The sequence below is a fragment of the Giraffa tippelskirchi genome, chromosome 6, assembly GCF_054371585.1.
Source record: "Giraffa tippelskirchi isolate mGirTip1 chromosome 6, T2T-mGirTip1v1.2.pri, whole genome shotgun sequence".
NCBI lineage: Eukaryota > Metazoa > Chordata > Mammalia > Artiodactyla > Giraffidae > Giraffa > Giraffa tippelskirchi.
In genome coordinates this window covers 117,008,430-117,035,497 of record NC_137280.1, presented here as the reverse complement: position 1 = coordinate 117,035,497, position 27,068 = coordinate 117,008,430, and the positions used below count along the sequence as shown (strand labels likewise).

The 27,068-nt window shown below is 62.3% G+C and overlaps 3 protein-coding genes and 2 long non-coding RNA genes across 17 annotated transcripts; 2 read left to right on the top strand and 3 right to left on the bottom strand.

The window, feature by feature from the left end:
* Positions 1-262: 262 nt before the first annotated feature.
* On the bottom strand, positions 263-2,967 carry FAM174C (family with sequence similarity 174 member C). The gene is made up of 3 exons (XM_081502492.1): positions 2,688-2,967; positions 1,114-1,230; positions 263-611 (listed from the first exon to the last, which is right to left on the bottom strand). Coding segments are annotated over exons 1-3 (390 nt in total). The 5' UTR covers positions 2,960-2,967; the 3' UTR covers positions 263-610.
* On the top strand, positions 2,893-15,304 carry LOC145510666 (uncharacterized). 2 transcript variants are annotated; one of them, XR_014057185.1, is made up of 3 exons: positions 2,893-3,203; positions 6,976-7,147; positions 14,753-15,304. It is a non-coding gene; the product is annotated as an uncharacterized LOC145510666 (long non-coding RNA). The 2 variants fall into 2 exon arrangements; XR_014057184.1 differs by lacking the exons at positions 2,893-3,203; positions 14,753-15,304 and adding an exon at positions 7,376-7,621.
* On the bottom strand, positions 3,629-8,897 carry CIRBP (cold inducible RNA binding protein). Of its 9 annotated transcripts, none has more exons than XM_081502487.1 (9): positions 8,791-8,897; positions 7,411-7,519; positions 7,219-7,325; positions 6,987-7,125; positions 6,828-6,909; positions 6,676-6,743; positions 5,021-5,135; positions 4,286-4,419; positions 3,629-4,128 (listed from the first exon to the last, which is right to left on the bottom strand). In XM_081502487.1, the coding sequence occupies exons 2-9, from the start codon at positions 7,511-7,513 to the stop codon at positions 3,770-3,772; spliced, it is 1,107 nt and encodes a 368-aa protein (XP_081358613.1). In that variant the 5' UTR covers positions 7,514-7,519; positions 8,791-8,897; the 3' UTR covers positions 3,629-3,769. The 9 variants fall into 9 exon arrangements, 5 of the variants coding, with proteins under 5 accessions (XP_081358613.1, XP_081358611.1, XP_081358612.1 ...); XM_081502485.1 differs by lacking the exon at positions 8,791-8,897 and adding an exon at positions 8,600-8,680 and having other exon boundaries at positions 3,629-4,131; XM_081502486.1 differs by lacking the exon at positions 8,791-8,897 and adding an exon at positions 8,600-8,680.
* A 649-nt stretch (positions 15,305-15,953) lies between the features above and the next one.
* LOC145510665 (uncharacterized) lies at positions 15,954-19,200 on the top strand. The gene is made up of 4 exons (XR_014057183.1): positions 15,954-16,223; positions 16,458-16,511; positions 17,890-17,938; positions 18,992-19,200. It is a non-coding gene; the product is annotated as an uncharacterized LOC145510665 (long non-coding RNA).
* Positions 17,811-25,845, bottom strand: MIDN (midnolin). 4 transcript variants are annotated; one of them, XM_081502481.1, is made up of 9 exons: positions 25,752-25,845; positions 25,212-25,553; positions 24,102-24,189; positions 23,858-23,920; positions 21,727-21,855; positions 21,338-21,643; positions 21,014-21,161; positions 20,545-20,790; positions 17,811-19,881 (listed from the first exon to the last, which is right to left on the bottom strand). In XM_081502481.1, exons 2-9 carry the CDS (start codon positions 25,442-25,444, stop codon positions 19,604-19,606), a joined length of 1,491 nt encoding a protein of 496 aa, XP_081358607.1. In that variant the 5' UTR covers positions 25,445-25,553; positions 25,752-25,845; the 3' UTR covers positions 17,811-19,603. The 4 variants fall into 4 exon arrangements, with proteins under 4 accessions (XP_081358607.1, XP_081358608.1, XP_081358609.1 ...); XM_081502482.1 differs by having other exon boundaries at positions 21,014-21,158; XM_081502483.1 differs by lacking the exon at positions 21,727-21,855 and having other exon boundaries at positions 25,752-25,817.
* Positions 25,846-27,068: the final 1,223 nt, after the last annotated feature.

The window sequence follows — 27,068 nt, the reverse complement described above, 5'->3', positions numbered from 1 at the left end:
TTTGGTGGACGAATAGTTCTCTTTTACTAAGCCTAGAGGTAACTAGTGGCAAGGTCTTCTTCCAGGCAGGTGGGGGCAGGTCTCCCCCATCTCTCCCTCTCCTTTGTGGGATTCCCTATGGGACCCTCTGAACAGCTAGGGATGATCCAGATGGTCACGGGTGGGAGAACTGAGGCTGACATGGACCCAGATCTGCTGCCCCCTGCCCTACCCCTGAGCCAGGGCACTGGGTCTGGCCCGCTGTGGAGTTGGGTACCGGCTACAAAAGCACTGCTGCCTTTATTGTCCCCGCCCCAAAGGGACGGTGCTCCCAGACAGGACACTCAGCCTGCCCGCCTTCCAGGCCTCAGCCTGGGGCTGCCGCATTCCCACCGGGGAGGGTGACTGGTATAAGTCACATCACAGTCAGGGACCTCAGAGCCCTGTGTGGGGCTGCCGGTGCCCCTCTGGGCAGTCCTGTCTGCAGGGAGGGCTGAGTTGGCTTCCAGTGGGCCAAGAGGGCCCCACACATGCTCTCTGGTCCAGGCCGGGTATTCCAAGCACTGAGAGGGCCCCTGCCTTTCGTCCTTCCCCCAGGACCACTGGAAATGCTGCCTTCCCGAACCAAACATCTGGAAAGGAGAAGTAGAAGGTGGTGAGAAATGTGGGTGAGCCCACCCCACTCTGCCCTCATCCAGCTGTGTTTGAGGCTGAGTGCTGAGCCCTCTAACTGGCCAGCCCCCGCCCCCAGCCTGCAGGCCTTGCTGACTCCCGACCTGGGGGGAGAGGGAGTAGGTGCCCTAGCCAGAAGATGCAGACAGCAAAGGAATTCGCAGACCATACCCACGCTTCCCTCTGGGAGTGGGAGGGGGGACCAGAAAGTGCCCACCTACTCCAGCCATGCAGCTGGTTCCCATGTTAAAGAAATGGGAAACTGAAACTGTGAGACAGGGGCCTCAGACAAGGCCACGCAGCCTGTGACGGCAAAGCAGTGCTCACTCCAGGCCCACCCCTGCTGCTGGGTGCTGACTATGCTGAGCCCAGGCACAGGTGGTCCACGTGACTCTCTTCCTGCTGATCCCACCCCCCACCCTCCCCAAGGAGCCCCTGAAAGTGTGTAGAGTGCTATCCTACCATCTCAGGTTCCTTGTCTCAAAGACTGTCTCCTCGTCACTGTCCATCGAGGTCATCTCGGTGGGGTCCTCAGTGTTGGCCAGGAGCCCGTATCTCCTTCGCTGTGGCTTTTTCAATCTGAAAGCAGGCCCAGGCCCACTCAGTGACTCTCTGAGGACCCCTCCGTGAAGCTGCTGACCCCCTGTCCAGCTTCCCACCTTTTCCCACAATCCTCCTCTGCATGACTCCCAAAGCCTTGCAGTGTACTTTCCTGGCCTAATCGCATTTCTTCTCACAACGGTCACAGCGATCATCAATTGCTCTTACGTCAATAACAAAAGGTGGACATCTCCCTTGGCAGGCCCCCGAGCTAGGACCCCTGGTGTGGGGGGGTGTTGTTATCCCACTATACAGATAAGAAGACTGAGTCTCAGACAGAGTATTAGGGTTTGCCAGAAACATCAAGTGGAGAGCTGTCTCTTGACCACCACCAGGGAAACCGCGAGGTCTCTATGAGGCCTCTACGATGGATACAGCGTGCACTGACATGGAGACAAGCATTGTGCACCCACAGCAGTGTTCAAGGAAGACAGAAAAGGCCTGTTGAGAGCTCCTGAACATGGTCAGCTCTGTGGGAACACAGGCTCTCTGGAGATCAACCCCAGAGAGGAAGCCAAATGCGGAGGTCAGGGGTCCAGGAGGGGGCAAAGGGCCTGCACCAGGCAGGGAATATGCTTCGAGAAAAGCAAAGTGAAAGAAAGTGAAGTCGCTTCAGTTGTGTCTGACTCTTTGCGACCCCATGGACTCTAGCCTGCCAGGCTCCTCCGTCCATGGGATTCTCCAAGCAAGAATACTGGGGCGGGTTGCCTTTCCCTTCTCCAGGGGATCTTCCCAACCCAGGGATTGAACCCTGGCCTCCCGTACTGCAGGCGAGTAAAGCAAGAGGGTCCTCAACTCTTGGGAGAGCATGGGCAGAATCTAGACACCAATCATCATGGCCAGCCCTGGACTGAGCAGGAGCAGCAAAGCGCAGGGGCTGGCTCCGGTCTGGCCCGGGCCGGGCTGTGAGCATTAACTACAGGGAACGATACGGCCAGCCCGGCTCGCAGACGCAAATTGGATTGGTGGTCACGACGCTCGTCGCCAGGCTGGCGGAGCCGCATAGTGTCCCGGAGACTCCTGGTGCCCTACGCAACCTACCACCTCCCGCTTCCGTGGCTCCGTCTGGAAAACTAGCTGCTGCTACTACTGCTGCTAAGTCGCTTCAGTCGTGTCCGACCCCGTGCGACCCCATAGACAGCAGCCCACCAGGCTCCGCCATCCCTGGGATTCTCCAGGCAAGAACACGGAGTGGGTTGCCATTTCCTTCTCCAATGCATGAAAGTGAAAGCAGCAGCACCCAAACACCCAAACTTCAGAAGAAGGAAGGAAAAAAAAAAAAAAAAAAACCCAGCGCATCACGTGACTTTCTTACCGCACCCACCCAACCAGCCACGTGACGCTGGCGCACTGGGCTTCAAGCGCCTAAACACGTGGGGCATGAGGCGCGCGAGGATTGGCCGCGCCCGGGCGGCGGCGGCGTGCGCTTGACGCACCTGAATGCCCGGATGAGGAAGTAGACCGCGGCCAGGACGATGAGGCCCGTGACCACGTAGAGAGAGCGCAGCAGCGGCGAGCCCGGCGAGCCCAGCGGCCACGGGTGTGTGTTGTTGTGCGGTGCACCCGGCTGGCTACCGTTCGTCACAACGGGCGGCGGCGGCAACGTGGCCTGTGGTGACGGGGGCGTGTCCTCGGCTCCGCACAGCAGAGGCGGCAGCAAAAGCGCCGACAGCAGCAGGAGCCGCGGCGACACCCAGCGCGGCCCCATGGCCCGGCGGAAGCGCTAGCTGCGCCCCGCCCCCTTTAGGGGCTGTCATTCAATGGCGCGGGACAGTGTCAGCCAATGGAGTTCAGGGGCGTGGCCTCGTAGCCGGAAATACCTAACCACGCCCCCGGCTGTTAACCTCATTTCACCTGGGCCCTTAAATTTCTCCGCGTCGCGAGCCTGCCAGCTCCTCGCTCAAGCCTGCCCCCGAGGGCTCGGAGCCTCAGTCCTGTCCCCCGACCGGAGCGTGAGCACCGCGGCCGCCCCGCACGCCACGCCGGGGGCGGGTTATCGGGAACACCCACCAGCGTCAGGGACTTTGATGCGGGGGCAAGTGCGACCGGACCCAGCGGGCCTCCCTCCCACTTGAGCCCCGGGAACACTCGCCCTGGGCTATAGTGACACCTGCGCGGTGGCACACTGGGCCTGATCCTCCCGTGGAGGAGACATCCAGGCCCCGAACCTGCACATCCTGCCTTTCGGGGAGGGGGCCAGAAGAGACCAAACACATCCCGTGGGAGAAGTGGGGGTTAAGCCAGTGACCTGGACCTCACAGGGCCACACCCTGCTCAGAGTTGACACAACCAGCCCAGAGCCCAAGGCAGTGGAACCAGGGCTCAACCCTAAGGTTCAAAACCCCAAGACTGGGGCAGAAAGCAAGCGGCTTGGGAGCAAGGCCAGCCCCATGCAAAGATGAACATGCCCAGGGTCACTGCCAAGACCTCAGCCTGGGCTCTGGGAGAGATGCCTGCCCCCCTGGGATGGGGGACCCAAGGGACCACCTCCTCCTCTGCTCAGGCTGGCCACACCCTCTCAGACCCTGAGAGAACAGTCCCAGGGGAACTGCCCAAGAAGGCAATGAGCTGCCAAGCTGGTCTTCCTGGTTTGATTCCAGCTCATGCCCAGAATGAAGGCCAAAAAAGGTTTTCTCCAGTGGACTCTCCACCACGCCCCTTCCACCTGGACCACCCCTGCAGGATCAGTGTCCGCCCTCCACACCACACCCCAAACGAGACTCAGATTTGTGGGTGGACACACTATCCCTTTATTCAAACGTGACTTCCACGCTTTCTTGTCACATCGCGGGTGAGGACCCACCGCCGTGCCAGCACCACAGGCCTGTCCTCCTGGAGCACCTTGAACCCTGTGCCCCAACCTTGCCAGTAAAACATCTGCTGGAAAGACAGGAAGGATTGGGGGGAGCACAAGGGCCACTCCAGCAGGAGGCAAAGATGCTGTCCCCAATGGATCACGCTGCCAGGAGGGGAGAACCCACTGCAAGGGCCTGGGCCAAAGGGCCACATGCCTCCCGCCCCAGGAAGCACTTACAGGCGACGGGCTGCGAGGGCAGGCATCCGTGCCTCTGGCTCGATCCTGGGTAGAGTCCCTCCTGGGACAGGGACCCCAGGTCAACACTGTTTTCAGGCCACACTTCCTCCAGGTCACACTGACTTCCATTCAACCTGCCAAAGCAAACGAGTGTTAGCCCTTACCCCCTGGCAGAGCTGAGCTCCCCTCCCTGCCTCCCCCAGAACAATCCACAGCTCCTGGGAGGGTCTCAAGCTAGTCATTGGGGCCAACCTGAGGCCCCGCCACGGGCAGGCCTGAGCCTTTCAGATGGGCCAGGCTACCTCCACTCTTAAGCAGAGCCAGCCACCCACTTGGGACGGAGCTGCTTAGAAAACGGCACAAGCTCTGGGAAAAATGTCATGGCAGCAGCAGACGCCGTAGAGAACTAGTTAGGAGTGTGACTTGAAGAGGTCTGGAAAAGACAGTCAATTGAGGAAAAAAAAATTCTAAAAGGCAGGGTGTTTGGTGGTCTCCAATCCTACTAGCAGGTGGAACCTACCGGTGAAGCTCAACTGCCCAGGCTGCTCACCTGGCTGCAGGTGGGGAAGGGCAAATGGCCGGGGCCTGCCTTTGGTTCCACTTTATTTTTGTTAAAAAAAAAAAAGGAAAAAAAATAGAAAAGCAAAAAAGTCAAAGGAACATTCCCCAGGTAATATGGCTTTACTTTCATGAGCGCCCGAGAGAGGAGGAATGCGGACGAGCAAAAGGAGTTACCTCGGTGACAGGACTATCTCCACATATGAGCTAGCCCAGGGAGCGGCTTGCGTCTCAGAGGGTTCTGTTGGGCGCACAACACTTCTGTCCTCCGAGGGGCTGCAGCTTCCATAGGCTAGCAGAGAATGCTCAGAACTTGTAAAGCAACAGCAGAGCTAGCTAATGAGCCAGTCAGTCTGTGGTCACCCAGGGACACTGTCTGCATCCGCTCACTCTCTGGCCTGATTCTAGATTAAGGGGCTCAGGGTCAGCGTTGGGCGCCCCCATGTCCACTGTCCCTGCTAGGCTGCCCGCCCATTGACCCCTCCAGCTGCCATGGCCAGAAGAATCCCGGGACTGCCCTGCGGTCCGAGAGCCCGCTCCCGTCACCCACCTGCTCGCCTAACTGGGTGGGGGCAGTCGGTGGTCACAGGGGCCCAGCCAGTGTCACTGGCTCTACCTTCCTCCTCTAGCTCTGGGAGCTGCAGGCAGGATGGCAGCCCTAGTCCTCTAGCTGCCCACTCTGCTCTACTCTGCCTGCCTCAAGCTGACAGCAGGACGCGTGTGGTGCGATCAAAGGGAGATGCTCAGAGCGAGGTTCATTCAGACAGTCTTTTAATCAGCTTCGTGAAGCCAAAGAAAACGGCATACAAGGATTCCTCAACCACTTCAAATACAACAGTGATGGCATATGTGTATGACTTCCAGTAAAAAAGGACAATATAAACACACATTGTCAAGAACCTCTTGGGGACTGTGGGTCACCCAGGACAGGCGGGCAGCCCGGGCACCTCCACTGCCTCCTGCATGGTCTGACCACGCTACACTCAGAAATGTTACACCAAGTTGGAAAAAAGCCACAGCTTGCTCAGCTTCCGACAAAGAGAGCGGATCCAGAGTTCCTTCAACCTCAAAAAAGAGCAACCTCACGGGGTTGACCCCGCTGAAAAGAGAAACGAAAATGGCAACACAACCAAAAACAAAAACAAAACCCTCACAACCCCCGGTTATTTTCTAAAAAATCTCTTGGCTAGTGGTAAGAAGGTTAAAAGTAAAACCGGAAGTGCTTTTCAAAACGAGTTAAAAACCCTTAAAAACAGAATGCACTTCCTTAAAAAGCAAAGGGCAGCAGTGAGGCCATCTGGGGGGTCAGAAGCAGTCAGGCTGTGTTTGACAAGATCAGAACCAACAAGACTACAGAAGTGGGCACAAGGAGGCGTGGTCACTACACACTAACGATGCAGCGGCGCTCCCCAAATCCTTAAACACACAGCCATTGGAAGGACGATCTCGAGCAGGAAGGATTTTTACTCGTTGTGTGTAGCTGAGAACAAGAAGCAGGCACAGTGTAAAGGAACGGAAGCAGACGGCAAGAGGCAGCAGTCCACGCCTGGCCGGCCCTGGGGGCCCAGCCCTGCAGCCTCAGGAGCAACCAACCCCCCCAAACAGCTGAGGGTGGCGGTGGCCCACAGGCACAGATGCTGCCTGCCCACTCTGCTCAGAGGCCCTGGATCTCCCTTTCCTCCTTGGTCAGTAGAAGTGGCTGCTGGCACCAACACCCGAGAAGGCAGTCTTGTCCCTTACAGGGTCAGCAGAGTAACCAGCTCTGATCGAGGCTGGCAGAGCGCACCGAGGCACACTGAACTCCCACCACCAGCCCTTGGAGCGCCACTTACCGTAACTGTCGTAGCTATCTCTGTAGGACCCGCCAGAGCTCCGGTCGTACCCGCCACCCTGATTCCGGCTGCAGGAAGGACATAGATGGGCATGGAGGGCACCTCAGGGGGTTTCCACCAGCCCCCACCCTCTGCAGGACCGCTGCCCCCACCTGCTGTAGTAGTCTCTGGAGCCTCCATAGCCCCCACTCCTGGACTCGAACCTGCTCCCCCCATAGCCGCGGTCCCCACCTCCTACAGAGGGCACAGGAGGAAAAGTGTCAGCTCCTGCAGCAATGCCCCCCCACCTCATCCCCGCAGGTGGCACTCACCTCTGGAGAAACCACGGCCCCGGCCCCGGCCCCCGCGGAAGAAGCCCCGGCCTCCGGCAGAGCCACCTCGGTATCCACGGGATCGGTTATCAGATGACTTGCCTGCCTGGTCCACCCGGATCTGCCGCCCATCCACAGACTGGAGACCAAGAGTGAACACGGTAAGCCTCTGCACCTCCTGCCCTAGGTCTGCAGCCCAGACCCTCCGGACCCCAAAGTGGCCACCCCTCACCTTCCCATTCATAGCCATCATGGCGTCCTTGGCATCGTCGATGTTTTCAAAGGTGACAAACCCAAAGCCCCTGGATCGCTGGGTCTCCCTGTCTTTCACGACCACCACTGTGCAGTAGAGAGGTCTGAGGTCAGGACCCCGCCCTCCCTGTGCACAGCCCTACTCAGCCACCTCCTCTGGCACCAGTCTCACCTTCAGAGATCTGTCCATACTTTGAGAAGACCTGCTCCAGTGACTGCTCATTGGTGTCAAAACTCAGCCCTCCGACGAAAAGCTTGCCCTCATCTGATGCCATGGTGGCCTGAGGCAAACACCATTGAAATCCTCTGAGGTCCTGCAGGGGCTTCCAAACTCACCCCTCCCTATTTTCCTTTATACAAGTAACATATGCTCATGGGGGAAACCGTGAAAAATTATTTTGCTGCCCTTTAACCGTTCCAAGCCCACACCCAGACCGTCATTTCAAATAAGCCCTTAATTCCTTTATCACTTCGGGCCCCTTGCCTCTACTCTGTGCGTGGGCCAACTCCACCCCTCTCAGCCAATACTCGGAGCTCCGAGAGCTGGGTCCACACCGCGATTCTGCCGCGCTCCTCAGTGCTACTTGACCATGGGGCCCCAAAACTCCAGCCTGGTGACACCCTTACAGGAGGTTTAACAACGGACCCTTAAAGAGGGCATCGACCACCACTGCCATGGGCTGAGTGCACCTTGACTTCTGCACTTTGCAAACACTAGAAGACTAAGTCCTAACCAGACCATCATGGCAAAGTGCTCGGTCCACTGGAGGGTACTGTGCAGGGAGTGGCAAGGAGGCGCGGGGGGGGGCGGTCTGCGCTGGGATGCCGACGCAGGGCGGGATTGTGGGGCGGTGCTTAGATTGACCCTTTACGGGACACAGGTTTCCACTGAGGGGCCAGAAACAGGCCAGAAGGCGACCTGCAGCCGCGAAACTAGGACCCAAACTTAAGCCGTGGGTGGCACCGGGGCTGTGTTGCCCTCGCAGAACTCCAATAGGAAAGCGGGGAGGAGCCCTGGACCGGCCACGCCCAACATGCGCATGCGCCCCCGCGCGCGTCCTGCGCCACTCCATCCGGGCATCGGCGCTCCCGCCATTTCGATAGGCGCTGTCTCGCGCTCGCGGCCGCCATTTTACGGAGATGTCACGCTCGCGGCAGGCCTGGCTCACCGGGAATGCCGTCCGGCCACGGCTCTACCTGGTCTACGCTGCCCCTCGCCGCTGGCGGGGCGGACTCCACCCCGTGCCCGCCCTGGCACCGCCCCCGCCCAAGGGCGTGCCGCCGCCGCCCCGCCTCATCCAGCTAGCCGCAGGCCGCCCGCCGCCCCGGGCCCGTGGAGCCGGTGCCGCCAGGGCCCTCACCACTGAGTCGGGCAGGTCCCTGGCGCAGGCGGGAAGACAGAACAGCAAAACGACCCGAGCCTCCTAACGCGCGAGTGAGGAGGGGGGCGCTGTGCGCCTGACCTTATATACTTCGCCCCCAGGCCCCGCCCCTGAGCTCGCCTCCCCGCGCTGCGCCGGCCAATCCCAGGCCCTGGAGACCGTGGCTGTACCTCATATTCATGAGCTGGGGGGCCGGGCCTGTAGCGGTCCCGCCCCCTCTCGCGCGTGGGCGCTGGGCACAGGGACGCGCGGGGTCCGCAGTCCTCAGCCCGTGAGTGGGGGGCGGGGCAGGTTAGCGGCGGGGCGGAGCGGACCTACTTCCGCATGCCCGCCCCCTGGCCTGTGGCAGAGAACAAAGGGGCTCTGGAGGGTGCTGCCAGAGCATCTCCTGGGAACCTTCTAGGGGTGGCTGAAACCTCTCGTTTTTTGGTGCTCCAGCAATTACCGACTAACCAACCTTACTTAGGTCCCCAGAACCACCCGAGATCCAGTTCTCAGACACCCCACCTTCATCTGAACCCCGGCCGGCATCAGTCCTTATAAACTTGCCAACGTAACGGACAACCCAGAACTCCTAGAACCTCAACTCTCTTGAATACACCACTTCGTGTGGTCAGCCCCAAAGCCCGCCCAAACCCTAACACTGAGACAAGTCCATTTATGTGGACCCCAGTATTCTCCACGATCCGAACTCTTCCTGCTTCCCAACTTCGTTTCCCTACAAATTCCAGACTGCATCCACACCTAATTCCCACCCCAACCCTGACTTCAGGTCTGGTAGGTGGCACCCATACCCCACAGTCATACCCCAGACATTTTTGTGCATCCCAGCTCTAGACTGCAGGCTTACCTTGACTTGGGCTCTCAAACCCACAGAGCTGGACTCTGTGCCCAGCCCTGGAGTCTCCACTGCACCCCAACATTCAGCTTAGCCCTCAACTTCACTGTGTGCTCCAGCCCCCTCCCCTCTCCTCGAAGCACACTGTTTTGCATACCTAGAACCCACTCACTGCCCATGCCAGGAGTGTGCCACTTGGCTCATCCCCATGAATATTTTTCCTGTCTGGGGGTCCCGAGACCTCTGCTATTGCACAAATATTCACCCCCAAGGCTGTTCCCAGTTTCTCTTGTGGTCACCCCTTTCCCCCTGCCCAGGCCTTGGCTCATACTACCTTCTGTGGCCCCGGACCCTTCCATGGGGTGCAAGAAGCTAGTGCAGACTCCTGCCTCCCCAGAACAGAGGCCCAAGCTAATACTCCTCCTCCAGACGGTCTTCAAAGGCAGACATTCTGCTAAAAGTTAGAGGGATTTGAAGGACTTCCCTGCTGGTCCAGTGGTTAGGACTCCCCACTTCTTATGAAAGGGGTGCAGGTTCAATCCCTGGTCTGAGAACTAGGATCCCATATGCCCCAAATTGAGGTCAAAAAAAAAAAAAAATTAAGAGGGAATCTGAGAAGAGAGACCTCCCTCACACACACACCAGGCAAGCTCCAGGCCTCCCCAAGCCCCACACTTGGTCCCACACTCAGGTGGGTCTAGCTGACACAGTAGGGATGCGGGCATGGACACTGTCTCATGTGACAAGGTCGCTGGGACCCCTCCCAGGCTCAGGCAGTAGTTCATGACTCCTGGCAGCCGTCTCCCCGCGCCTCGTCCCCCACACCACAGCCCCCACCATACAACTCTCTGTCAGCAGCAGCAGGAGCTGCTGCGTCAGCCACTCACGCAGGGCGGTTATTAAAAGGAGCAGAGGGACTCATCGCTCAACTCCCCCTCCCGCCGCGCCCATTGTGGGGCCGGAGGGCCGGGCATGCCCAGCCAGAGAGTAATCCCCTCCTCCACCGGCGTTCTGATCTGCTCCCCCGGCAGTCAGGTCGGCGGCTCCTGGCCCCAGCCCAGGCGACGGGGCCCCCGGAGTTACAGGGGACCCTCATCACTCATTGCCCCCCGCCCCCACTGTTCTGTGGTTCCTAGTCTGCCTTCTCCTGGTTTTGTGAAGTATCTTGGTTCATTCATTTTTCCACCAGCAGCGTGTACTTACTACGAGGCTGTTGCTCGGCACAGGGCTGAATAAGTACCCACGACTGTCCTGGGTTCCCATCGCAGTGCGGACCTATACCTGTGGATACCTGTCCTCAGGTGCGCCTGCCCCGGGCACAGTGTGGGAAGTGTGTGCTTGAGTCTCAGGTGTGATACCTGTATCCGTACCTGGCTGCCGGCGTGTCCCTGTGACTCAGTGTGTAACAAGGACTGTTTGTCCCCGTGAGCGATGGGGTGGGAAGGGTGGTCGCAGTGGGCTGGGAGCACCTTCCTCCCTGCCTCGGCCCTGCTCCACGTTCTCCCCGAGGACACAAGGGGGCGCTGCGGCCTCGTTGTCAGCCTGGCCGGGGGCTCCCGGGCCCGCCTCGCGGTCCAGCCGACTGCCACGAGCACCGGCGTGGGAGGGGGTTCCCGTCCAGTCCTCAGCCCCCCCCCCCGACTCCTCCGCCCGAGCGCTTGGGGTGGTCGGGGAGAAGGGGCTTAAAATAGCCTTGGGCGGGGGCGAAGCTGCTATTCGCGGCCCCGATGCGCGGCTTGCCGCCTGCCCGGCGGGACGGGGATTAGGCCAAAGGTCTACTTCTGCGCACTCACAAGACGCCCTTCCACAGGCGCCCGCCGAAGACCACCCCGCTTCCCCGCGGCAGGGCACCTCACCCACACGCGTTGACACGGAGACGGGGGCGTGGCCGCTGTGCTCCCGCACCGAACCCCTAGGCCTCCCCGCTGGGTCGGGCCCGCCGGACGCCGAGTCCTCCCCCGACCCCGGCTAATGACCGGGCGGGAGGCGGTAATGAGCGTCTGGGCTCGGGTCGGGCGTGGCAGGGATGAAAAGCGCATGGAGGGGGAGAGACCCCGGGGCCGCGTAATTACCGCCCCCTCCCGGCCGACCAGGCGGGGGCCGGGCCGGTGCACCTGGCGGCCGCCCGGCGAGGGCGCGGAAGTGGGACGGTCCGGGCAGAAACTCCAGCCCGCCAGCCTGGCCCAGATCCCAGGGGCCCAGAACCAGGGAGGGAGAAGTGGGGACTAGATGTATGTGTATGTTGCCAGGTGTGGTGCACATGTGTGCCTCTGGGCAGGGGACCCGTGGGTGCAGAGATGGAGAAACAGGATCTGAGGACCATGCCTGTGTGAGCATGAAAGTGGCGCTGTGTGCCTGTGCACATGGGTGTGGAAGTGTGTGCACAGAATTTACGTGTATGTGTATGTGCAAACTGGCGTGGAGGTGTGTGCGTGCGTGTGCACACATGGAAACATGTTTGCATGGTCATTTTTTATGTGCAAGAACAGAGGGGTTGTGCACGGACCCCAAAGTATGTGCAAAACCAGGATGTGGAATCAGCCCAGAAAGGCTGGGTGTGCGTGACTCAAGGGACCAGGACTCCCAGATCATATGTGCCCATGGCTGGTGGCGTGACGTGACTCATGACCCTGGGGTGGGCACATGCCGTGTGCTGTGTCAGCAGCAATCAGAGGAGGGTGACAGGAAGGAGGCCAGAAGCCCAGAAGAAGAGGTTAACTGCCCTCCATTTCCCACCTGCATTTGTAGGGGGCACATGTGAGATCCCTAGGAAGCCCAGGTGGCTGCCCACAGTGAGTACAGGAGAGTCAGCTGACTGCAGCCTGGCTTCTGTTTCCCTCCTGTTCCTAGGAGGGGGCTTCCTGGTGGAGGGGGTCATGGCAGGCACCTGGGTGGAGCTCCCTGTGACTCATGGACCAGGAATGTGATGGGTGATGGCTGCCTCTCTTCTGCTCCTGCCCGGGGCCCTCATCCCAGGAATACAAAGGTCAGGCAGCTCCTGGATCATGCTAGTGACTGCAACCCCTACCAACTGCAGGCAGACTGTGAAGGGACCCAGGGGACACCTGGAGGCCCACACCAATACATGCGTTCATGCATGGGACATATCAAGTGTGTGAAATGCAGGCCTGGTGCAGCCACTGCATGCTCATGGAAACCCCAAAGCTTCCCTGGGTAGGGATGCTGGGGAGGCAACCCCCTGGGTTTCTGAGACTGGGGCAGGGCTGTGTGGTCCACAGCCCCACTGAAGCCTTGTTGACTCCCTTGACCTTGGCCCCATATACAGGCTCACTGCAGAAACATAGAGGAACCAAAGGACCCCTGACTGGTGATGTTGAGTTTCCATGGCAACATTGGGAGTGGCAACCATGGAGAGAGCCCACCCTCCTGGGGCAGCTGCCAGGGGCTCAGGAAAGACACCTCTGTGACCTGTGTGTCCAGGCAGCCGTACATAGCAGCCTCCACATCCCTGCCCCCACACCCAAGCTGGCAGACACAGGTGCTCACAGGACTTGTCCTGCCCGCTGCCCTTCCCCATCCCTCCCTCAAGGGTCAGCGACTGCCTGGGTGCCCAGCTGTGAGGGCAGGCAGCGTCTGGGCTTCCTTTTGAGCCTGGGGTGCCTCAGCTGAGAATGGGTGCAACAGCAGCACTTCCCCAGGTCAGCAAGGGTCATAGCAAGGCAACCAGTCCTCACCCTGGAGTGGCTCCTAGGGCCGTTTTTCTCTTCTTCCTCTGGGTCTTAGGCCTCTCCGGGAATGGTCCGCCGTGCAGGAGGAAGCCCCACTTTTTCTGAGGGTGCACCTACGCTCATGCACCTGCCCACCCTAGTGGCCGCTTTGCTCGGCTGGGCCTGCAGAAGGAAGGGCGCGTAGGCAGTGTCTGTGGCTGGGGCGCCCCGGCTTCGGGTGCCGCCTCCGCTGAGCAGCGTCTCTGAGGGTCTGAGTTTGGGCTGCCTGATGTGACCTTCAATGCTGCGGTTTTTGTCAGGGAGGTCTTGGCCCTGGGTGAGAACGGGTTCTGAGGGTCACACAGTTGACTGAGGTTGTGGTACCGAAGTGTAGGTTGGGGCGGGTTTGGGACTGTGGGGGGTGTTGCGTATGGGGGTCCCTGTGCTGCGGGCGAGATGAGCCTCTCCCGTGGACTGCAGAGCGGGTGCAGCGCGCGTGTGGTACGGGGAGGCGGGTTGGTCTGGTGGCAATAAGGGGCCCTGCGTGGGCGTCCGGGGTTGGGTTGATTCTCCGCGAGGCCCGTGGGTAGCGTTCGGGGTGTGGGCCGTGCGCAGGGCAGATGGAGTCAGCCGGCTCCGGCCGGCTCCGCCTGCGGGCGCTCGACCTCCTTCCCTCGACCCCGTGGGGCCAGTCCAGCCCACATTCCAGAGGAGTTAGGGGGTGCCCTCTCCAGCCCCCGCCGGCTCCGGACCTCTGACTCCAGCTCAAGCCTACCCGCAGCATCTCGGGAACCCACCCCGCAGCAGCTGGCTCCAGGGAGGGGCGGCGAGGCGGGGGCGGAGGCTGGAATGTACGCCGGGGGTGAAGGAGGGGGCCCCCAAGAGGGGGCGGAAGCGGGGGAGGGGTCGGGAGGAGGAGTCAGTGAGGCCGAGACTGGACGAAAATAGAGGGAGACCGCCGAGGAGAGATGGAGACTCCGACAGAAATACAGACAGACCCAGAGACCAAGAAAGGAGGAAAGAAAGGGAAACAGGAAGACACAGGAAAGGAGAACTCAAAGGGAGAGGAGGAGGGGCACACGTGGGTGAGGGGAACCGAGGCAGCAGGCCAGGCCTGGAGGCCCCTCAGGAGGGCCATCTCCAGTCGGGAAAGGGCCTGAGGTGACAGCGGCCCCGCCCCCACCTGCAAGCTGGACGGCTCACCTGTCCCTAGTGACATCGGAGGCTCCTCGTCCTCTGCCCTGCCCGGTGGGGGCGGCCGTGGGTGGGGCTGGAGGGGAGACTCCTGAGTTGAGCCCTAGCACCCTTGGCTGTAGCTTGGCAACTCCCATTCCCAAAGTGCCTGGAGAGGAGGGCGTTCCCGCCAGGCCTGGGCGGGGGTGGCTGTGCTGGGGCACACGCCCACTGCTGGGGGTGCTGGCGCTGGCCCCAGCGGGGCACCACTCACCCTCACCTTCCCAGGGACCTGGCTTCTCCCAGCCTTTCTCCCAAGCCAACCCAATGCCGCGTCCTTTGGCATTTCAAAACCGTGCAGCTAGCCCCAATTACCCATTTGGCCGCCCGCAGGGGACTCTGGCCTTGAACAAAAAGACGTGACCCCAGTGACCTTTTCTTGCCCGCCCACAGCTGCCTCATCATCCCAGAAGCACGGCCCATCTGTGAGGCAGCACCTGGATCCAGGCCTCTGTTTGGACTCCACACCTTGGCAGCCACACCTGTCCACACCTCCAGTGCCAACCCCCATCTAAGTGTCGGGGCTCTCTGTCGGCCCCGGCTAGCCCCAGGGGTAACCTCGGACCGGAGGTTTTGGCTCACATCCTCCCCACCTGGCAAAGGCCACCCTGTTCACACTGATCGCTGCCTTCTCTGAGTGGACTACTGATCACAGCAAAACAGGCATAGCCAGGCAGCGACGAGGTCTTCCTGCCGCCATGACCCCTCCTGGGTCCCCAACCTCCGAACTCCCTGCAGCCCCCTTGCCAGATATCGCACTGTGAACCAGAGGCCCCCTTCAGACAATGCCTCATCTGTCCCTTCCCAGGCTTGTCTCCGAAGCCTAAGCAGAGCGTCCAGACCAGACACCTAGGATGTTCCGGCCTCTGCTCCCTCCACCTGCTCCTCCTCCTTGGGGTCCCCATTTCATCGCCCCCAAGCCAGATTTGAGGAATCATTCCTGTCGAATCCTTGCCGTCGCCTTTTGTTTTAGGTCCCCCAAGCTGACTTTCAGATGTTTCCCAAATGCACCCGCATTCATGTCTTCAGACATCTGCGCACGCCGTGCCCCCAATATGGGGCACCATTTCCCTCTTCCTGTAGTTGTCAAACTCTTATTCTTTTGGCAGAGCCTCAGCCCAACTGCCCTTCTCCTGCTCCCCGCCCTGCGCTCCCCTAGCCCGGAGCTCGCGCACAGTGTCGTGGGGAAGAGACAACAGACAATGGCCGGGCTTGAAAGGCGGGTGCACGCGATCGCGCCCGTGCGGGGGTCCACGTGCGGCACCCCCATGTACGCCCCCTCTTCCGTCTCAGAGCTGCAGCGGTCGTCAGACCCCTTGGCGCGCCCGCCGCCCCCAAATTGCGGACGTGCGGCCAAAGGAAAAAGGAGGTGGGGGGGGCACACGCCCCCGCGCCGCGCCTGCGCACTTGGCCTGGCCACGCCGCAGTCCCGCCTCCGGGAAGCAATCCGCGCGGCTATTGGTGCGAGCAGAGCAGCGAACAAGGAGGCCGCCAATGAGGCGTCCCAAGAGTAGGCGGGGCCTGAGTCTTTCAACGCTAGGACGGGGGCGAGCGGGGCACCCGCCCCACAGTGACGTCAGGCCCGGTTCGCGGCGCGTTGCCATGGAAACCGCGTTTCCATCCCTGCGGGCTTCCGGGGGCCGCCCCCTCCCATTCAACTTTTTCCTCCCTGGGAGGAGGGGTTGGTTGGTGCAGGGCCGTCCCCGCCTCCTATGATTCCGCAGCCCCTGCCTACACTGGGCCTCAATTTACCTTTCTGTGCTGCCCACGCCCACGTGGCCTGACCGGCCGCCTCTCAGGTCGCTGCACCCCTTCGGCTGGGCGCCTCTCCCTCCTCGCCCCCCCGCAGGCGTGTGCGTTTCAGGTCCGCACAGCGAGAAGGGACCAAGGGCCACAGCCCCAACTTGGGGTGGGGTTCTAGGACTCCGGTAGGGCTGTGACCCTCGGACCCCAGGGCTGGGCGCCAAACAGCGCCCTGAGGACTACCCGGCAGTAGACCAAGTGTCCCCCCACCCCGCCCCCCAGCACCGTGCAGACACAGCTCCTGAGATGCAGCGGGTGCTTTGATCTACACCCTCCTTCCTTATCCCCCACCCAGCCCTGCAGTGGCCAGCTGGTTCACAGCCCTAACCTCCGGGGGTCCGGCTGCGTGGTAAGGGTGTTCGACCTTGACTGTCCCATCCCCACCTACACCTTGTGGTCCTCCGAACCAGAGGGAACGTTTGGGCTTTTGACCTTAAGGTCTGAAGGGATAAGGCGGACCCAGGCATCCTACCTTCCCGGCTGGGTGTGCGATGATTTAGGGGTGACTGGGTGGCAGGAGGGGCAGAACGGCCTTAGCAAGTGCTCCCAGGACACTCCTGGACTGCACCTGTTCCCTTCCCCCTGGACGGGGCTCCTGGAACTGGGGCTTAGGAGGGCTGGGTCTTGGCTACAGGAAATGAGCCTAGGGATGGTGGTCACTAATTTGACAAACACCCCCAGTGCTCTGGACCAAATAGTATTTCTCCTTGGGCCTGGGTTTTCTCATCTACCAAGTGGGAGGATAATTAGTTCTCTTAGGTGACTGTGCTAAGTGAGGCAATATATGTAAAACGACCTTCAGTATTATGATTGTGTCTCTGCCCAGCCCCAAAGTGGATGAAGGTGGGACTTGCCACCTGGCCCGGCCCTTAGGGAGCCCCAGGTGGGCAGTGGTGGAAGACGCAGACTGGGGAAGTTCCCAGCCAGAGCTGGGGCGCTAGGGGTGCTCCTGGGTAGGGCACGGCCTGAGCAAAGGCCCGGAGGCTTGATCGCAATGGTCAGGGCTGGGGAGAGCTGGAATGCAAGGCCTGGCAGGCCGAAAGGAGTCCACCAAGAGCCAGCGTGGAGCCAAACTGACGGGCCTTGAGCACCTGCCCTAGGCCCTGGCTTGACTCTGGCGCAATGGGTGTCCTGGAGGCCTGGCGCCAACCCCCCAGGGGTGGAGCTTGGGCCAGGGGTCCGCAGGCTGCCCACCCCCCCACACGCGTGGGCGGGCGGATGTAACTACTTCCCCTTTCTGTGGCTGGGGAACCCGTGGCCCGGAGTGTGCGGCCTTGTCTCCCTGGAGACTGAGTCTCAGGGCTCGCCTGCAGCCCACTTAGAACTGAGAGGCCACACCCAGGGCACATAGCCCTCGGGCAGCCCCGTGCCCACACCCTGCAGGACTTCCGGCCTTGGGTACCGGGAAGTGGCCGGCCCCTCCCTCCCTTGCCAGGCGGCTTCCTGCCCACCCTCACCCCAGGGCGGGGAGGGGGTGTGGGAACTGTTATGGGACGAGCCCCTCTCCCCGCAGCCCTTCCACTCTCCGGGGTAGTGGGCTACCCCAGCATCTGACCTGGTGGCCCTCCTGGGAAAGACCACCCTCTCTCATACTCAGAACCCCCTCAGTAACCACTCCACCCTCCAGGCGAGCAGGCCGGACGTACACTTGTGTTTCATTTTCTGTTTATTCCTTGAAGTCACGGTGTTTGTGTAGGCTTCTTTTCCAATTTCATGTTTTCATACAGGAAACTCCCGCAAGGTGCTGGGACACCCCACAGCCCGACCCCCCCGAAGGTGGGTAATGCTTTCTGGGGGGGGGAGGGGCCCTCCCAAGGGCAGAAAGGGTGGACAGTTCCTGCCTGGGGCCTCCACCCTCAGACCAGCGGAGGCACGTACGTTATTTAAAAATCGTTAAAAAAAAAAAACCATCAGAACACACATTAAATAGATATCCAAGACAGCGTTTCAAAAACAAACCCGCCCCTTTTTCTTTTTTTTGGAAAAATGAAAATAAAAACAAAATTCTTGACCCCTCCCCGACCCCCCCTGCCCTCCCACTCCCCCCCACAAAAAATGTACAGAGCTACAGTTAACACAAGATGTTCACATCTGAAACCATTAACTTTAAACACATAACCTGGGGTAGGGTGAGGACCTGGGGTTCATCTAACAGGGAGGGGCAGGCAGAGGGTGGGGGGAGTGTTGCGCAGCAGAGGGGCGGGGCCAGGACAAGACTGACAGGTGGGGGCAGGGCCCAAACTTCTCCATTATCAGTAAAAAATAAGTGAATGAAAAAATAACTCCACCCCTATTGAAATGGCCCCAATAGTGGGGAGGTCTGCCCCTCTGCCCTGGGGATGCCCCTGCGGCAGGGGCGTGAGTGGGGGGGGTCCAAATTAGACCAGCAGCGAACCCCCCCCACGGGGGGTTAATGCTACACAGCTTTGCCCCTAGTGGGGGTTTCACAGCTCAGCACCCCCACCCCTCCTGGCTGCTGAAGGGCCCCCCAGACAAAGTCCACAGGCCCAGATCCCTCAGGTTGGGTGGGGAAGAAGGGCCGGGGGTGGGGCATCAACCCCGCCCCCCCCAGCCATTTCTCTATTTTTCAAGAGATTCCCAACCACTATTGGCTCAGTCAGAAAATTAATAGTCTATAAATACCCCAAGCGCAGAAAAACGGGGTGGGGCGGGAGGAAACGCACAGTGCGTGGACGGCGGTGAAGGCTGGCGGCAGGCTCCTCCCCCCCTTTCCTTTCCTGGCAGGAAAGGGTCCCACACCCCAGCCCGCACCCCAAGGCAGGCTCTGGCCAGCCTCTCCCCTGAAACGGCTTTTCTTTTCTTTTCCAGGAAAAAGGAACATGGAAAAGGAAATCAGGAACAAGAGTTCGAACATGGAAGAAGAGCAGTCCCTGGCAGTCATGGGCTTGGTCGCGGTTGACGCGCACCTGACCGCGGGGTTCCTCGCCCGGTGGTTTCAGAGCCAGAGTTTGCGGTGGGGGGGTGGGGGCTCTCCTCTCGCGGCCCCCTCCCCTGTCTGTAAAGTGCATAATGAGGCATCTACGTTTTTTTACTTAAACCTGAAAGGAGTGGGGAGGGCGGCAGAACGGAAGGGGGGGCGGCTTCCTTGTCTCCGCTCTCTCTCAACCATCTGGAAAGACTGCTACATATTTGGAGCTTGGGCAGGTGGGCGGGAGGGACCCAGTGCGGGTCGGGAGAAGGATGAGGCGATGGAGGAAGGGGCGGGGAGTGTGAGCCGAATCAAGGAGGCAGGAACCCAAGTCCACGGAGAGTTCGGAAAACCATGGTAGGAATTGCAATTTTAAAAAAGAAAAAAAAAAAAACCACCGGAAGGACATGGAACCGGGAGGGGGGAGCCTCTTGCTGCACCGACAGAAAGCCTGCCCTCCCGTGTGAGGCCACGCTGGCGGCCACCCAGGGCTGGGGCGAGGGACAGGGTTCCTAGGCCACCACGAACTCTGATTTGATGTCGGGGTTCACTTCTGGCTTCCAGACGGAGTCCTCGAAGTCGAGGCCCAAGCCGGCCGCCTCGCTGGGGCCGCCACCTCCCCCACTGCCAGTGCTGTCGCTGCGGCCGGCCTTGCGGCTGGGCGGCCAGTGGTAGGGACCGCGGGCATCACGCCGGGCCTTTCTGCGGAGCCGTTTCTGCTGGAGCAGCAGCTGCAGGCGCTCCACCTTACAGCGGGTGGCTCGGTTTTCTGTCTGCCGCAGCCGGTCCCCTGCAGAGGACGCAGTGGGCGTGACCCTGAGGGTCTCTTGGAGGCCAAAGTCCCAACCAAATACGAGGACCCCCAGCAGCTGCCCCTGGATATCAGGCCCAACCCAGGACACTCCCTCCAGCGAGGGAGCCAGACAAGAATATCTACTGAACCTTCCGTCAACTGGAGCTGTCAGCTCCATGAGGGCAGGGCTGGCCCAATACAGCCCTTAGTGACTCAGCGGTCATAAACATTAGCTGCTCAGGCTGTGTCTGTTTCCCCTTCAGGACCCAGGCTCAGGGGCCCACTTCACAATTTGGAAGGACTCGGAATGTGTCCGGAATAACCAGGTTTTGTGGGGCGGGGGGTGCGCAGGCTGCCCTCGAGCGGGAGAAGCTGACCCCCTCCCTCCCTCAGGCTGACTGGGCCATTCACAGTGGCTTCACCCACCATCTGGAGAAGGTGCCTGAGGGGGGTGAGGAGGAAGTGCGGATGGAGCCCCCTCTGGAGGGCACAAAGACACTGTGTGCCCCAACACACACACTCCCTTCTCTACAGGCGCCTGCAGAGCAGGGTGAGCGGCAGCTGGCGGCCCCCTCCCCACCACCGGGGGCTCAGCTGCTGGAAGAGGCACACAGAGGGGCCTTGACAGACCCATGGGGGGGGTGCAAGGGGGACACTTACCCGGGGGCTTGCACAAGCGGGCCTGGCTCAGGGAGGCCGGGGCCGCGGCCGCCAGCTTCTCACAGGAGGTAGTTTTGGGGCCGAGGTCTGGGGTGCACTGGGCGTGGCAGCGCAGCTGTGTGAGCGATGGGGGCATGCCCTGGTAGTGCCGTGTGGCGCTTAGGAGGTCATTGAGGATCTGCAGGATGGTCCCGATGTCCCGCCTCGGCCGTCCGCTGCTGTCCTGGCAGTTGGGGTGCAGCGTGCCTGTGGGGAGACACAGATGAGGACACTGCAGTGCTGGATGTGTGGTCTTGGCAGCATGGGGTTCCATCTGTACAAAGGGCACCCCTGGCTGACTTGGGCACTTGCACCCCCACGGGTGGACATGTGGCCGGCTGTACAGCCAGGCACGTGTGTGGCCACCCCGGGGAGCATCTCATCCCTAGTGTGTGTGTGTTACCACTCATGGGGACACTCTGACACCTACCAGAGAAGGTCCCTGAGAAGACCCCCGGGGCGTGGTTCACAAAGCTCTCGATGACTGCGCCAGGTTTGCGGGAGCGGGAGGTGGGGCTGCCCCCAGTGGGGGATGTGGGGCTGGCACCAGTGCTGGCAGCGGGAGAACAGTCCATCTGCTGATGGAGGAAGGCACATGAGCTTCGGGTGCCAGGGTAACCCTTGGGGTTCGGGGCCAGGAGATCACCCACCACACCACGCAAGCCCAGGTTGTGGGGACAACTCAGGGATTCTGGATTCAGAAGACATATCTGGGGCTCTGCTGTCCTTCCACTGCACCCTTCCCCAGACTCACCTCAGGGCAGGTGGTAGAGGCTGAATGGGAGCGGAAAGAGCCGGCTGTGACAGGTGAGGATGCAGGGGCAGGGCTGGTGGGCACTGGGGGGACGCGGGCAGCACTGGACACTGGCCGGCAGGGAGAGGACACAGGGGTGGTGGTCATGCTGGGGTCCCCGCGGGTGGCGGCGGCGGCAGCAGCCAGCACGTGGCGGTGCTGCAACGGGGCATGCTGGGCTGCGAGCTGCAACTGGACAAACATCATGTGGTCCCCCACACGCAGCGCCAGGGTCAGCGGCGAGCGGCCTGACAAGAAGTCACTGACCTGCAGAGAGAGGCCCGTCAAGCCTAGGGCCCAGCCCGCAGTGCCCCCAGCCCGGCCCGGCCCGGCCCCCCACGCTGTGTGACCTGGGGCCTCTCGCCGCCCCTCTGTGGGTTCTGGGGTCCCTGTCGGTGCCACGGATGCTTAAATAAAATGAATCGGTATTTCCGGAAGCCGCCTCCGCCAGCCCGGCCCAGGTCGGGAGCCGCTGGGGGCTGTGGGGGGACAGAGGCAGATGAGACGGGGGCCTGGCCCACCCTGGCCAACTTGGTTCTTTCAAGGGGAAACCGAGGCCAGAGGGGGTGGGGCCCAGCCGGCATCTCTGCTCTCAAATAACCCCCAGCTCACACCTCTCCCCACCCTCTCTCTGCTTGTGCACACTGCAGGGGCTAGGCTCAGGCCCCCTCCCAGCTAAGCTACTTGGGCAGCGAGTGGGTGGAATTCCTGGACAAATTCTTGTCCTAACCTTTGCTTTCTCAAGATAAATATTTATCTGTCCTGGGCGGGGCTGAGGCTGAGGGGGAGGCGCTCCGCCGGCAGTGGGGGGGCCCTGACCATTCACTCTGTGGCCTGAGTCCCCCAAGGCATCAATATAGCCCATGCAAAAGTGAACCTCCAACCTGGCAACCTCTTTGGAGCAGGTTAGGAGCCCATAAGATCCCCCCATCTGCACTGGACCCCTCCTTTGGGGGCCTGCCAGCACTGCGCTCTCCCCAGGGGCCGGGATTGAGGGGGGTGGAGGTTTCTGAGAAATGACACAGGCCAGGATGACTCAGAACCACCTCCTCCCTGCTCTCTGCTGGCAGCGGCTGGTGTAACCTTCCCTGCTTGGGGGCCGTGGGGAGGAGGCAAAGGAGGCGGACAGAGCGCACTCCCCCCTCCCCGCAGCCCCTTCTGCATGTGCCCTCCCCAGCCCCAGAGATGCCCTTTGCAGAAAGGGCCTGGGTGGCTTCATAAGAGTGGCTGCCCCCCCCACTCCACCCTGCAACTTCCTCCCAGGGGAGGGCGAAGGGGCAGGCATGACTTGGTGCCAGGCAGGGAAGCAGCACTGGGAGCCCAGTCACTCCGCCCAGCGCCTCCCTGACTCCCCGACTCCCTCCTGACTCCCTCCTGACGCAGGCACCCTGGGGCGGATGTGAACCCAACACGCCCCAGGGGCCCCCTGCCAACCACAGCACCGCACCACCCCCCCAGGAGCAGGGAGCTCCGGTCACATCTGCCCCAAAAAGCACACCCCCAGCTGGCTCCAGGCTCTCCTCTGACTCCTCTGCCCCTCCCAATGGCGGACCACCCAGCTCCCAGGGCCCCTCCTCCTCCACCGTGCTAGCCGGCTGGCAAGGGCAGGACACAGCACGCCGGGGAGGGGGCGAGGGCCTCAGGGCAGGAGGAAGGGAAGCCGCTGAGCAGGTTCTGAGGCCGGGGGCCAGCCCAGCCAGGGAGGCTGAGGACTTGCCACCCCCACCCTGGCAGCAGCCGGATAGCTGAGGCCTGTGTCACCCTCCTGGGAGGAGGGCCCCACTGCCAGAAAAATGAGGAAAGGAGGAGGAAAAAAAAAAAAAGCTGCAACAAAACCGGGAACCCTGTGTGGGCCAGCCCCAGCCTTCCTCCTCATCGCCCTCCCGTGCGCTTACTAAATATTTTCCTAACATCCTGTCTGGGCTGTGCTGGCCCCAGGGTTGGGCGCCCCCACCCCCTCCCCCTTTTGGGGCAGAGAACAAAAGCCCGAGGAAGGAGGGGTAAGAGTGACTCCCCACCCCTCACAATGGGGGTCACAGAAGGCGGAAGGAATGTCACCCAGAACCACCCCCCCCATCAGAAATGTTAAAAAGGTTGCTCTGGGGAAACCGCAGTCTGGGCAAGGGGAGCTCTACGACAAAGCCGGTGGGGCTGGGGACGCAGGCCCCGGTGTGTGGGAGTGGTGTGAGAGCATGGGCCAAGGTCACCCCGCAGGCAGGCTTGTGAAAGCTGGGCCCCCTCCCCCATGGCGGCCACCGTGGGAGAGAAGGCTCTCAAGGTCAGGTGGAGAGTGCTGGGGGGGCGGGGAGGAGGAAGAGGAAGCTGGGTGACCAGGCCAAGCTGGCACGAAGGTGGAGCGGCGCGTCCCCTCCCCTTCCCACAGGCCTCTTGGGAGCACAAACAACCCCTAAGCTCTCCAGAGTGGCTGGGCACTCCGCCGGTTGCCCCCAGGGGTGGGGAGGGCGCTGGTGCGCGTCTTACCTGGGTCTCCGTCAAGCTCTCCAGGGCCTGCATCACAGACTGTTCTGGCCTGGAGGCCTGAGACTAGAGAGAGAGGAAGGAAGAAGAGGAGACCCTGAGGGTGGGCCCTGACGGAGGAGTGGGGTGGGGTGGGTGGGCAGCCCTGCAGGGAAGGGGTCCCATGTCAGTGCTGGGGGCTGTGCTCGCAGGGGAGGGGGCTGCCTGCTAACGCGGGGCTTCGGGGCTCGCTGCCCCAGCCATTTACCATGAGGCCCGCCTCCACGGTGGGCACGAGCGTCAGCTTGCTGCCATCCCCCACGCCGAACTCCTGCAGCTTCCCCGAACTGAGCCGGCTGAGGGGGGGAGGAAGGAAGAGGGTGAGGCTATGCCGCCGAGACAAGGCAGGGACTCGGAAGCAGAGTCCGCGGGGGAGGGCTATGCTCATATGGTAGAGACAGCAGTCCCTCGCCCCCACCCCTTCCTGGTCTCCAGATCCAGGGCCCTGAGTTTGTGTGGAGGGTGGAGGTCAGACCCTGGGAGTCTCATGCTGGCAGTTCAGACCCCTTATTCCAAGGAACCCCAGTTCTGTACTGGGACACTCCAGCTGCACCTCAGCAAGGCACTTTTTCACCATCCAGGCCCAGCACACCCCTTGGCACCCTCCCCCCACCCCGGGGCCGCCCCCTTGTAATTCAACCACCCGGGCCTGGGCTGTCCCTGCGGGCCAAGCGCTTAGCCTTTCGGGGCTTTGCCGGGCGGGCTCCCCTCCTCCCTCCCTCCCTCCCAGGCGCAAGCCGCCGCCGCTCAGACAAAGGAGACCCTCCCCCACTCTCCCCTCCCCCACCGGGCCCCTCCGCTGGGGATGGACATTGCGTGTCCCCGGAGGCCCGCGGAGGGAGGGCTCCCCGGCCGGGAGGCGATTTAAATGGCAGGGGGGAGGGGTAGACTGCGGAGAGCGCTCGGTGGCGAGAACAAAGCGGGGCAGAGAGACGCGAATGGGGGGTGAAACAGCCAGACGCAGAGGGGGCCGCTGAACAGATGCGGAAGCCGGCAGGTCGCAGGCAGAGGAGGCCGCCGCAGAGCCCCCCACCCCAGCAGTTGGGACCCCTACTCCGCCCGGGACTCCTGCCTTCCCGTGGGGGACGCCGCTTAAGCCCGACCCGAGGCGCCCTCGCAACCGCCTTTGTGCAGCGACCCCGGGCGGGGGAGGGGGCCGAGACACGAAGGCCGAGCAGAGGGCGCCCGTGAGCGCGCGGCGCGCCCCCGCCCCCCCGTCTGCCGCCCCCTTCCTTCCCCGAGCGGCGCGCTCTTTGTTCCCGCCCCAGGGCCGGGGCCCGAGGGGGCGGCGCGGGGACTGGGGGCGCGCGGTACCTACGTGTCTTTGTGGAGCAGCGCCAGGCGCTCCTTGGGCACTTTGAGGCGTTGGGACAGCCGCTTGCGCAGCCCTTCCACCGTCTCGTCGGGGGGCACCGACAGCTCGTAGCGGGTGCCTGTCGTGCTGTGGATGGCCAGGCTCATGGGCGCCGTCTCGGCCGTCGGGCTCAGCTCGCAGGCGCCGCCGGGGGCCCCGCGCCGGCAGCTCCGGGCGCCGCCGGGCTGCGGCTCCATCCCCGGCCCGCGCTGAGGGGCTGGGGTCCGCGGGGCGCCGCCAATTCTCGCCGCGCCTCCGGGCAGGGAGGGTTGGGGGAGAGATCCCAAACTGGTTTCCTCTGTGTCCCTGAAAGCGGGGGGCAGCGAGCGTCCCTTTGGAGAAGGTCCCAGGAGTGGAAGGCGAATCAAGAATCAAAAATCCAAGTGAAGCTCCGAGGTCGGCGTCAGCTCGCCGGGGCGCCTTCCTAGGTGGGGACTACACTCCCAACTCTTTTCCAGGGCGGCGGGCTCGGGGAAGGGTCCCAGAAGAGGGGGCGCCGCTCACCCAGCCGCGTTCAGGGACGTCTGCTATTCGGGCCGTGCTTCCCCTCGCGTCCCCTCCCTTAGCAACAGCCGCCGCCGCCGCCGCCAGAGGATCTGGGGGTGAAAGTAACAGAAAAAAAAGTTATAATGTATCAACGTTCCGAGGGGCGGGGCCGCCGCCCCCTCCCATTCACTACTTACACTGCCGGCCCGCGCCGACCAATCAGCGTGCGCTGAACGCCCAGTCGGCAGCGGGGTCCGGCCAATGGGAGCCGCCGAGGCACCGCCCCACGTGGCCGCGCGGGCCCGCCCCTCGCCCCGCCCCCGACCCGGTGGCCAAGCGGAGTGCGGCGGGGGCGGGGCCGGCGCCGCTCCGGCCCGCCCCCGCCCCCGCCCCGCCACAGCCATTCATAACGCCGGGACCCGCAACAAAGGGCGGGCGGTGGGGCGCTCGGGGCCCGAGACCCCGGGTTGGGGCGCATTGCCGTGGATAAGGCGGCGGCCCAACGCTGGAAGAGTAGGAAGCCGGAGCCTCCCCCTGCGCCCGTCCGGGAAACCGCTGCAAGCGGAAGCGGGACGCGATCCCCGCGCCTCGTGGCTGGGTCCCAGCTGAAGGACTCGCGGGAGGGTCGGCCTGCGGCGCCCCCTTTCCCAAGAAGCGTGAAGCCCCTGCAAGGGGTGGAGCTGCGGGCGGGGCTGTACCCCGCTGACGTGGCCGTTGCCGGACGGCCCCTCCCGCGCCTGTGCCACCTCGCGTCCCACCCCCGTCCCGCGGGCCGGGCCCGCTTCTCGAGTCGCGCCCGCCCGAGCCGTGACGTGACGCGGCGTCCCCAGCTGCGCCCGCGCGCGCCGCTCGGGGCTGCGGTGAGTCAGCAGCGCTGGCGCGCCCTCTGCCGGCCCTGCCTGGGAGCTCTGCCCAGAGACCCGGGCAGGGGGCGCCGATGCAGCCCAGGGTAGGGGGCTGTCAGACGGGACTGCTGGCGTTAAGGGAGCTTAAGAGCGTGAAGCTTCTGCGTCAGTAGACTGGGGTCACACAGCCGAGGAAACAGAGGCCAGAATGGAAACTAACTCAAGGTCACTCGCGGGGAGTGGGAGTGCCCGGGGAGGCGGGGCGGGGGCAGAGGTCCAGACTGGGCTCTGCCGGCAGCGCCGAGTCCTTCCCATTCCACGTCCCAAGGGGCTCCCCAGGGTTGGAGACACCTTGAACTCTGCCTGCTCAAAGAACAAAGAAAACTAGGGCACCCTTAAGAGCCTAGAATGAGAACCCTCTTCTTCGGCCAGCGGGGTCCCGCCCCCACTCACCGGGAGCGGCCCGTCCGAGGTCCCAACTGTCCTGAGT